Source organism: Chiloscyllium punctatum, chromosome 6 (assembly GCF_047496795.1).
Source record: "Chiloscyllium punctatum isolate Juve2018m chromosome 6, sChiPun1.3, whole genome shotgun sequence".
Lineage (NCBI taxonomy): Eukaryota > Metazoa > Chordata > Chondrichthyes > Orectolobiformes > Hemiscylliidae > Chiloscyllium > Chiloscyllium punctatum.
The window spans coordinates 21730858-21743102 of NC_092744.1; the positions used below are offsets into that span (position 1 = coordinate 21730858).

Sequence of the window (12245 nt, forward strand, 5' to 3'; positions counted from 1 at the left end):
TGCCATCTCCCCACAACCCTGATTTCCTTACCAATCCAGTGGCCCAGTTTCCACCGCTCTGTAGAATAGAATCTGATAGATTAATAAATGCCTGTAGGAAGACATTTTCCTAATCTCCATTTTAAGTGGGAGATTCTCCTACCCTCTGTACACCCAAAGAGGAACCATCCACCTTTAAGGTTAGAGGGGCAAGGTACAAAAGGTTCAGAGAGGCAATTTGTTCACACAGAGGGTGGTGAGTGTCTGGAACAGGCTGCCAGCGATAGTGGTGAAAGCAAGTACAATTCCGTCATTTAAGAAAAATTTAGACAGTAACGTGGATGAATGAGAGATATGGACCACATGCAGGCAAATGGGACTAGTTAAATTGTGAAAATTTGGGCTGAGGGGCCTGTTTCCATGCTGTTGACCTCTATGACTCTATAGCACAATATAGCATTCACCCCATCAAACCCCCTCAGAATTTTATATGTTTTAACAATATTGTCTCTCATTCTTCTAAACTTCAATGTGCACAGGCCCAGTCTCAACTTTTCCTCATAAAATAAACGCCTTTACTCAGCTAGTTAGTCGGGCAAACTTCCCCCGAACTGTTTCCAAAGTAAGCATACCCCTCCTTAGGTAAGGAGGTCAAAACTACACACAATATTCCGGGTGCATGTGATGCATGAACACTGGCACTGACATTCAAGGATCAAAATGCTATGTAATCACTGAAAAGTAGTTTAGGTTCTATATTACTGCTCTACCATTAGAGTGACATAGGCATGAATCCATATGATGAAAAGGAATACTCACCATGTATCTTTAAAGTCTTAGCTACACCAAATGGGTCATAAAACAATTCAATGTATGGCCAGTGGAATTAAATCAAACCACTTGGGTCTTTTAATTGGCTAGTACGCAACATACTGAACTAGAATGAAAACAAATGGGCTCTGACCTTTAATGTTTCCTCCAAATAGTATCACTCACAAAAGTACCTACATCAACTTTTTTTCAGTCCTTCCTATGTCACATGGAGTTGCAACAATGCTGGTTCATCACCTTGGTGTGGACCATCATTTTAGATTTGGCCACTGGTTTAACAGATACAATTCCTATCCAATTTATCTGGGGCTAGGTACCATAGCACGTTGGAACACAAAATCCTCCTGCTGTTTCCATATTAAACGTATTTAAGAAGTGACCATCAATCAGACCATGTTACAACAACACACCTTCCTTGGCTGTTAAGAACTGCTGTGGGATTTGATTGCAGAGTTACTAGCTCAGAAGAAGGGATACTACTCACTGGGCCAATAGAACCTTCTTGATGCTGGGTTAGTGAATAGTGAAGAAGAAGGCCTGAGGCTACAGGAAAATATAGACTATGAGGGAAACGGATAGGGTGGACAGGAAGCAGCTATATCCCTTAATTGAAGAATCAACAACGAGGGGATATAATTTTAAGGGGTAGAGCAGGAGGTTTAAAAGGGATTCGAGGAAAGAATTTTCACCCAGTGGCTAGTGGGGACCTAGAATGCACTGCTGGGAGGGCAGTTCAGGTGGGAAACCTCACAACCTTTTAAAAAGAACTTGGATGAGCATTTGAAATGTCATAACATTCAGGGTTATCGGCCAAAGAGCTGGACAGTGAAGTTAGTGTAGTTAAGTGATGGGTTTTCTTTTGTTGGTGCAGATCTTATGGGCTGAAGGGCCTCTCTGTGACTCTTTTGGCATAAAATAAAGACAAAGATAGTGAAGAACCCAACAGGTCAGACAGCATCTGTGGACAAAGGGAGTTTTCAGGCTCATGACTTTTAGTTCACTGTCTGTATGTGTCTACAGATGCGACCTGACCTGCTGAGCATTTCCAGCATTTACTGCTTTTTTATTTCAGGTTTCTAATATCCTAAGTACTCTGCTCGTGGATGAACTTAACTCAATTGGGGTTGTCTCCTCTGGAGACAAAAGCAGAATCTTTTTACTGATTCCTTTGGAATTGTTCCAATTCTTTGGTATTTTTAATCAATCCATGGTAATGCTGTGTGTGTGTGTGTGTGTGTGGTGTCTGCAAGAGTATATATTCATTCAGGAATACTTTGGCCCAGGCACTTTGTAACCAGTCAGTGAACTATCATGTGTTTGTTGCTGTTTCTGATACATCTCTTGGCTGTCCCTGCTTTGGGACTGAATGATTCACTCTGCAGACTTCGAGGTAGGTTTGACCTGCCTCGGCTATCAAAGGACGGGGACATCGTCATTGGCGGATCGTTCAATATTCACTATTATCGAAAGGAGCAGTTTCTCGACTTCAGAAGCCCGCCAGGACCCCCGGTGTGCAAAAGGTCAGTTGACCCTTCCCAATAGGAACTTGTGTCTCTTTGTTCGTGTATGAAATACGAGGGCAATTGAACCTCTTGCACCGAGTTTAGCGTTGGCATCATAATTATTTCGGTTTGGTTTCACGAATGCAGGGGATGTGGGAAACTCTTGAGATCCTGAGGTGGTGGGACTGATGCTGGGTTGAGCTCTCGTCCAAGCTAACGGCTGTAGATTACAGAGACCCTATCCACCTCTCTCGACGAAACAACCGGGTCTTATTCCCGGTCAATCGCTTTCGGTGATAACATTTTCTTTTAATGTGCCTTCATGAGATGTGAGCTTTGCTGATAAATTCAGCACTTATTGCCCATTCCTAATGGCCTTTTGAGAAGGTGGTGGTAAGATGCCTCCATTCAGTCCATATAGTATAAGTGCATCCACAGTGCTGTTCGGAGAGAGGGAGGGGGTTTAACCTACTTTGGGAACAGGATCAAGTTGGCTACAATATTGGCATGGAAGTAGACATGGGCAGACATGCAAACCAGATGGTATAACATTGCCCACCTGACATTGTCTGCCTCTCATTAAGTTCCGTTGAATTAGCTGTAACTTAATACTGGGCATCCCCAATAGTGGGGCACATGGCGTTTCATCTGTTTTGCCGACCCAACTATATTTGAGTCCACTGCACCATCAGATTTGTACTGAACAATTCTGCAAGGTGTGATGTGCTTGGCTCATTTTCATACTATTTGATCTCTTGATTCATGGTTAGAAATTACAAAGGATATTTACTGTGATTACTGGAAGGTTTCAGCTCCTTCTTTTCTCATTAAATTGCTAACCTTCAATAAAGCCTTCAAATGCAATCAGAAAATCCCAACTCCATTATAACTAATAGATTCATTCTTGACGAGTGAAACTGTGGGGTAATCTTACAGGGGAGCAGGGAAGAAAATGGTTTTGGCCACTTGGTGAAGGAACACATTCATGAAAAATGTTTAAGTCCTTATTGCTAACCAAGTCATACACACATTCATGCTGACTGTCTTTACTATGTGGTTGCAAATCACAGAAGTGTTACAGGCGGAAAGGCCTTTCAGCCTATTGTATCTTTAATAGGTCTTCAAATGAGCACTCGGAACTTTCAGTTCTTGTCCTAAGTGTAAGTACACATCCGGAAAATTGGGATTTTGGCATTGCTTCTTCTAGTAAATGATTAAGCCATTAAAGTGAAATGTCTCTTGTTCACAATCCATTTTTTGTCATTCCTTGAAAATTAGAAATAGCTGCAGTTCATGTCGTGAATTTACAAAGCGAATAGGACAGCATTGGTGTGACTGCAGTATGACAAAATTCTAGTCAATGACATTGTTCACTACAGCAGCAGTCTCACTGAAACAGAAACGGTTCACAATTTGTTCTCAAATAATATTGTATTTCTTATTGTACTCCATACCATTTCAGTGCAAGTGCAGAAATGGCAAGGAACAAAGAGAGTTATTCCACCAGGGTTAGACTGGCTTCTGTTTCACGCTTGGTTTTCTTTAAGCTCCGTTTAAGAGCCAATAACACAATCAAGTCCCAATGATTTATTTTTTCTGTTTGTTTCACAGTTTTGACTTGACGCAGTTTCAGTTTGCCCAGACCATGATCTACACCATCGAGGAAATAAACAAGAACCAGACTCTGATACCGAATATTAAACTTGGCTATCAGATTCACGATGGCTGTGGGGACCCAGCCATGTCGACCAAAGTCACCACCCTCCTCATCAGTGGACAGGAAGAAACTCTCGCTGACCCAAAGTGCAAAACAACCTCCAACATCCCAGCAATTGTTACAGATGCCGAATCCATGCAATCTGTAGCTGTCGCAAGAGTCATTACTCCCTTCAATGTCACAATGGTAGGAAATACCACCACATCAGTACCTTTCCCTGTACTCATTGCCAGAAAAGATGTTCTTTTTTCATAAATTGTTCCTTGAATTCAAAGTCAGTTTATTTCTGATTTCAAATATTAATCAGACCAATTCACAATATAAATATACATGGACTTCCAAGAAAGAAATGGTGCCAGAAATTCTCAGTAAGTCTGGCAACAGCTCTGGAGAAATAAACAGAGTTAACATTTCAGATTGATGACCTTCCTTTAGCGTATTCCCAACATTTTCTGTTTTAGCTTCAAATTTCCAGCATTCACAGGGCATTGCTTTTTTACACCCTTGGTCTTCAGGGGTGTACTTCACATAAAATTGTGTTAGATATACAGAAACAGGCCTCTTAGTCCAAACAATTCATCCTGACATTTATCTTTGGCTTCCTTCCTGAGCCTGCTTCAGATCTTCCTCTCTGAGCACACCCTCAATTTCCTTCTCTCGTATGTTTACCTGATTTCCCCTTGAACTCATTGACAGAATCACTTTCAGCTATTCACAAGGGTAGCAAGGTTCATTTTCTCACCTGTCAACTTGCAGGTGGGAGTGTTCCCATGTATCTCTACCCTTGTCCTTTTAGGGGGTAGAGGTTATGGGTTTGGAAGGTGCTGTCAGAGGGGCTTTGGTGAGTTGATGCGTTGCATCTCGTAGACACTGCTATCACTGTGCTTTGGTGGTGAAGAGAATGAATGTTAGCCGTGGCAGCTAGGTTGCCAAAATCACCATATGACACATTTAAATATTGCCCAAAATGTTATCAATTAAACCTCTTACAGTTTGAATTTGATGAAACTCCAAAGAGTTAACAAGAGCATAAGAAATAGCAGAAATAGGCTGTCCAACCACTCAAACCTGCTCTGCCAGCCAGTAGAATTTGGGTGATTTTTGACTTCAACTTTACTTTTACATAAGGATATTATTAAAATGGAAAGGGTGTAGAAAGGATTTACAAGGACATTATCGAGACTGGAGGGTTTAAGTTATAAGGAGAGGGTAGATAGGTTGGGACTTTTCTCCCTGGAGCACAGGAGGTTGAGGGGTGACCTTATAGAAGTTTATGAAATTATGAGAGGTATAGATAACATATTTTCCCAGGGTGGGGAGTTCAAAACTAGAGGGCATAGTTTTAAGGAGAGAGGGGAAAGATTTAAAAGGGAACTGAGGGGCAACTTTTTCCCACAAAAAGTAGTTCTTATGTGGAATGAACTGTCAGAGGAAGTGGTAAGTGCCAGTACAGCTACAACATTTAAAAGACATTTGGACAGGTACGTGAATAAGAAAGGTTCGGAGGGAAATGAGGCAAATGCAGGCAAATGGGGCTGATTTAGTTTGGGAAGCCTGGCCGGCATGAACAAGTTGGACCAATGGGTCTGTTTCCATGACTCAATGACCCTTTCTGTATACCAAATGATTATCTTAGAATCCAGAAACATATTAATCTCAGAAACACAAGAGCTAGGACCAGATGGAGAACATTTGGCCTGTTGAACTACTGCACCATTCAGTATGGCTGATCATGGCCACAATCTCCATTTTTCTACCCAATCCTTTGGTTTCCTGAGAGACCAAAAATGTATCTCAGTCTTAAATATAATCAATGATGGAGCATCCACAGCCCTCTGGTAAACTGTTGTACCCTTTCTGGAGCATCTATCACTTTCCTTAACTACACTAAGAAATGAAGAACAATGCAAATCTGACTAATGCATGTGACTCCAAAAACTGAAAACATGTGTTTTCTGAGGAAAGGAAGTTTTTTTTCAAAAAGGCAGCAATAATGAAGACAACTAAAGGCTGAAATGTTGAAGCATACATTTTATGTGATGTGAGCCCTCACAGTGAAGGGAAGATTTGCTTTGATATCTAAAAGCTTTTGTTACTTCTTGCAAATATTGTCAATGCTAATTTGCACTTTCAGAGCATATGTAGCGATAGGGAACAGATCATACCTTCACCAACTGTAAAAAAAATCAAAAAGAAATGTTCCTCTGCACTAGTGCTGGGCATTTTGAAAGTTTCTCTAAAAGCTTGTCATTTCTCACCAATTGACCATGGGTCATTCCACATTTGTGGCACCAAGAAAATGTGTGAAATTCTTATTCCTGGAAAGACTGGCATAGTGGTAATGTCAATGGACTGGTAAACCAAAAGCTCAGGTAAATGCGTCAGAATATATGTTCAAATCCCAATATGGCAGCTGGTGAAATTTGAATTTACTTAAGAGACCTGGAGTATTAAAATGTGGAGGAGGTGATGGCCTAGTGGTATTATTGCTGACTATTAATTTAGAAACCCAGGTCATGTCCTGGGGATCTGGGTTCAAATCCTGCCATGGCAAATGTCGGAATTTGAATTCAATACATGGCTGAAATTAAGAGTCTAATGATGATCATGAATCCATTGTTAATCATCAGGAAAATCCATCTGGTATCACTAGGGAAGGAAACTGCCATCCTTACCTTGTCGGGCGGCACGGTGGCACAGCAGTTAGCACTGCTGCCTCACAGCACCAGAGACCTGGGTTCAATTCCCACCTCAGGCGATTGACTGTGTGGAGTTTGCACGTTCTCCCCGTATCTGCGTGGGTTTCCTCCGGGTGCTCCGGTTTCCTCCCACAGTCCAAAGATATGCAGGTCAGGTGAATTGGCCATGCTAAATTGCCCGTAGTGTTAGGTAAGGGGTAGATGTAGGGGTATGGGTGGGTTGCGCTTCGGCGGGTCGGTGTGGACTTGTTGGGCCGAAGGGCCTGTTTCCACACTGTAAGTAATCTAATCATCTAATCTAATCTAATGTAAGTCCAGACTCACAGCAAAATGTTTGACTCATAACTGCCTTGGGGATGGGCACTAAATGCAGGACTAGCCAGCGGCACCCTCATCATGAATTTTCAAAAATGCTTAACCATTCCTATGAAACTATGATTAATTCAGAATCACTAATGACAGTGTGGGGAAGAAATCTGATGTCATAGAGTCATATAGCATAGAACAGACCCTTCAGTCCATAAAGTCCATGTCAACCATCATCTCCAACTAAACTAGTCCTTTTTGCCTGCACATGGCTCGTTTCCCCCCAAAACCCTTACTACTCATGAATCTATCCAAATATCTTTTAAATGTTATAACTATACCTGCATCCGTCAGTTCCTTTGGCAGCAAACCACTCTCTATGTAAAACAGTTGCCACATATATGCTTTTTAAATCTCTCTCTTCTCCCCTTAAAAATGTACCCCTAGGTTTGAACTCCCCCACCCAAGGGAAAAGATTATTTTCCGTGCCCCTTATATATGCCTTTCATGATTTTATAAACCTCAGTAAGGTCACCCCTCAACTTCCTAAGCTTCAGTGAAAAACATCCCAGTCTTTCCAGTCCAGTTTTATATTTCAAACCCTCCATTCCTGGCAAACCTTTTCTGCACCCTTTCAAGTTTAATAATATCCTTTTTATAACAGGGTGACCAGAACTGTACACATTACTCCAGAAGAGGCCTCACCAATGCCCTGTACAACGTCAATATGACGTCCCAATTCCTATAATCAAAGGTCTAAGTAATAAGGCAAGTGTGCTAAATATCTTCTTAAACACCCTTTCTACCTTACCAGGACCGGCATATGTGTGTCTCGAGACTTACAGTGATGTAAAGGCTAAAAATGAACAAAGAACTGTGGATGCTGGAAATCTGAAACAAAAACAGAAATTGCTGGAGAAACTCGGCAGATCTGGCAGTATCTGTGGAGAGAAAGTAGAGTTAATATTTCGAGTTCAGTGACCCTTCTTCAGTTCTAAAGGACTGAGGGATCACAGGACTCGAAACATTAACACTGCTTTCTTTTCAGAGGTGCTGCTCAGTCTCTCCATCAATTTCTGATTTTATCACAGCGATGTGGTTAATTCTTAGCGACTCACTCAGTTAGCGAACAAGGCACTCGATTCATGAACAGTAAAGGGGTGGGAAACAAGTCTAGGCGTTGGCAAAACCTCCTGTTCAAGAATAGCTCAAATACATGTAAGAATGAATAGAATATCACTTATTGATTCAGTAACTGCTGCACATTGTTTTGGCTGGGTTCGAATGTTGAAAAGACGGTATTTATTGTCCTGAGAATATAATTAGCAAAATCAAGTTCTAATAGCCACTTATCCTTTCAATTTCCCGTAGTTCAGCTATTCTGCTGCTTATGATTATCTCAACAACATGTATGAATTCCCTACATTTTTCCGAACCATTCCAAACGACTACCACCAAGTGGATGGTTTAGCTCAACTCGTCAAGTACTTTGGATGGAACTGGATCGGTACAATAAGGAGCAACTCCACCTATGGCGCCTTGGCAATGGACGAGATTATCAAAGCTATGGAGAGTTTAGGTATTTGTATCGCTTTTTCCGAAGCCGTTCACAAAACAGACTCAAAAGAGAAGCTACAGAGTCTCATCAAAATCATCAAAGAGGCCACCACAAAGATCATTGTTGCCTTCGTTGCTCAAGCAGATATGGCAGTCCTTTTGCAAGAAATTGTCCGGCAGAACGTGACGGGAATCCAGTGGATAGGGAGTGAATCTTGGATCACGATGCCAGGCATCTCCCCCCAAAAAGATGTAAAATTCCTGGCTGGGACAGTGGGTTTCGCTGTCCCGAAGGCCAAACTACCAGGGCTAAAGGAATTTCTCCTTGAAGTTCACCCGTCGAAATACCCCAGAAATGTATTTGTGTCTGAGTTTTGGGAAACCACATTTGAATGTGTCTGGCAAAAACCAGATAACCTTACTCAGACTGACAGTGACTCTGAAGTCAAGTTCTGCACTGGAGATGAAAAGCTGGAAGAAGTAGACAATCAATACACCGATACATCACAACTGAGAATTGCTTATAATGTATATAAAGCCGTGTATGCAATAGCACATTCCCTAAATAACATGCTATCAAAAACAAATTTTACCTTTACACAACTTGACCTTTGGGAGGTACGAAGTTTCTAAGTTTCTTGCAAATCTGCCATTTCTGATTCTTTTGTTAATAATATGTATGTCACTGTTGACCTTCCTGAATCTGACTATATAACTTATAGATAAAATAGGCCTCCTCCTACCTGCTGTGCAACAATCATTTTGTAGATACAGAGGTTGGATCACCTCTAAACACTGTTTGTAGAAGAGTTTGAGTTTGGTCAATATTGTTTGTGATGTGTGAAATCTCAGATCACCAAGGACCGGGTTCAATTCCAACCTCAGGTGGCTGTGTGTGGAGTTTGCACATTCTCCCCATGTCTGTGTGGGTTTACATCCGATGCTCCAGTTTCCTCCCACAATCCAAAGATGTGTAGGTTAGATGAATTGGCCACGCTAAATTGCCCATAGTGTTCAGGGATGTGTAGGTTAGGTGCATTAATTAGGGGTAAACATGGGGCAAATGGGTCTGGGTGGGTTACTTTCGGAGGAGCAGTGTGGACTTGTTGGGCTGAAGGGCCTGTTTCCACACCGTGGGGTTCTATAACAAATCTACCATTTAAACAGAAAGACAGAGAAATAGAACGTGTTTTCAAAAATAGAAGCAAGCAGTCAGAATCAGATTTATAATTTTCTAAAAATGTTGCCTACATTTTGATTAGAGAGAAGATTGTAAAAAAATTCTAATTTTGATTTAACGAAACACAATCAATTGAGTTTTCAATATAAATCTCACCATTGATTTGTATTTTCTCTTTTCTTTCCTTTTTACGCTAGCTGCTTCATTATATGTATGCTGTGAATTTTACAGCACGGAATGGAGAAAGTATATACTTTGACCCAAACTTAGATACAGTCCCATTATATGAGTTGGTAAATTGGCAGATGAATTCTGAAGGTGTTGCTCATGTAATGACAATTGGACATTATGATGGACTTGTACCTTTTGACAAAAGGCTCTATTTAAACAAAGAAAATATTATTTGGATAAATGGGAAAAAGGAGGTAAGTTCATCTTTGAAATTTGTTTTCTTCCTATTATACATCAATGTCTTGAAATCACATTATAATTGTCCTGCAAGGGTGAACGTAGAATCAGGGGATGTAGAGTCAGTATGAATAGAGCTGAGAAATTCTAAGGGTAGAAAATCCCTAATGGGAGTTATCTGCAGGCCCCAGACAGTAGTCTGGATGTAGGGTGTAAGTTGAAAAAGGAGTTGAAATTGGCCTGTTGCAAAGGTATTAATACAGTTGTTATGGGGGATTTCAACACGCAGGTAGACTTGGAGAATCAGGATGGTACTGGACCCCAAGAAAGGGAATTTGTGGAGTACCCCCAAGATGGATTCTTAGAACAGCTTGTACTGGAGCCTACCAGGGAGAAGGCAATTCTGGATCTGCTGTTGTGCAACGAACCGGATTTGATCAGGGACCTTGAAGTAAAGGAGCCATGAGGAGGTAGTGACCATAATATGATAAGTTTTAATCTGCAATTTGAGAGGGAGAAGGGAGAATCGGAAGTGTCAGTTTTGTAGTTGAACAAAGGGAACCATGGAGCTATGAGGGAGGAGCTGGCCAAAGTTCAATGGTTCAATACCCTAGCAGGGTTGGCAGTGGAACAACAATGGCAGGTATTTCTGGATAAAATGCAGAAGGTGCAAGATCAGGTCATTCCAAAGAACAAGAAAGATCCTAAGGGAAGGCAGGGGCAGCAGTGGCTGACAAGGGAAGTTAAGGAACTGTGTAAAGATGAAAGAGAAGAAGTATAACATAGCAAAGATGAGCGGGAAGCCGGAGGACTGGGAAACACTTAAAGAGCAACAGACGATAACTAATAAGGCAATACGCAGAGAAAAAATGAGGTATAAAGGGAAACTGGCCAAAAATATAAAGGAGGATAGTAAAATGTTTTTTCGGTATGAAAAGAAAAGAAAATGGTTAACACTAAAATTGGGCCCTTGAAGACAGAAACTGATGAATTTATTATGGGGAACAATTAAATGGCAGAAGACTTGAATAGGTACTTTGGATCTGTCTTCACTGGGGAAGACATAAGCAATCTCCCACATGTAATAGCGACTGAAGGACCTAGGGTAATGGATGAACTGAAAGGAATTTATATTAGGCAAGAAATGGTGTTAGATAGACTGTTAGGCCTAAAGGCTGATAAGTCCCCGGGACCTGATGGTCTGCATTCCAGGGTACTTAAGGAGGTGGCTCTAGAAATCATGGACGCATTGGTAATCATTTTCCAAATTTCTATAGATTCAGAATCAGTTCCTGCGGATTGGAGGGTGGCTAATGTTGTCCCACTTTCAAGAAGGGAGGGAGAGAGAAAACAGGGAATTATAGACTGGTTAGCCTGACAGCAGTGGTGGGAAACATGCTGGAGTTAATTATAAAACATGAAATTATGACTCATTTGGATAGCTGTAACAGAATAGGTCAGAGTCAGCATGGAGTTATGAAGGGGAAATCGTGCTTGACTAATCTTCTGGAATTTTTTGAGGATGTAACTATGAAGATGGACAAGGGAGAGTCAGTGGTTATAGTGTACCTGGACTTTCAGGAAGCATTTTATAAAGTCTCAAATGGGAGATTAGTGAGCAAAGTTAGGGCACATGGTATTAGGGGCAAACTACTGACTTGGATTGAAAATTGGCTGATAAATGGGTCACTTTCAGAATGTCAGGCAGTGACCAGTGGGGTACCACAAGGTTTGGTGCTGGGACTGCAGCTGTTTACAAGATACATTAATGATATAGACGAAGGTATTGAAAGTAATATTGGCAAATTTTCTGATGACACAAAGCTGGGTGGCAGGGTGAAATGTGAGGAGGATGTTAGGAGAATACAGGGTGACTTGGACAGGCTAGGTGAGTGGACGGATGCATGGCAGATGCAGTTTAATGTGGATAACTGTATGGTTGTCCACTTTGTGGCAAGAACAGGAAGGCAGATTACTATCTAAATGGAGTCAAGTTTGGTAAAGGGGAAGTAAATGAGATCTAGGTGTTCTTGTATATCAGTCAAAGAAAGCAAGCATGCAGGTAC

The 12245-nt window shown here is 41.3% G+C and overlaps 1 protein-coding gene across 1 annotated transcript in view; it reads left to right on the forward strand.

The window, feature by feature from the left end:
* The first annotated feature begins 2121 nt into the window (after window positions 1–2121).
* The window catches only part of LOC140478619 (extracellular calcium-sensing receptor-like), a 16135-nt gene continuing 6011 nt past the window's right edge, over window positions 2122–12245 (forward strand). Inside the window, exons 1-5 of the mRNA XM_072571836.1 lie at window positions 2122–2330; window positions 3924–4215; window positions 8406–8987; window positions 9018–9209; window positions 9969–10196. Coding sequence (XP_072427937.1) covers window positions 2122–2330; window positions 3924–4215; window positions 8406–8987; window positions 9018–9209; window positions 9969–10196 — 1503 coding nt within the window. The remainder of the gene's footprint in view (window positions 2331–3923; window positions 4216–8405; window positions 8988–9017; window positions 9210–9968; window positions 10197–12245) is intronic.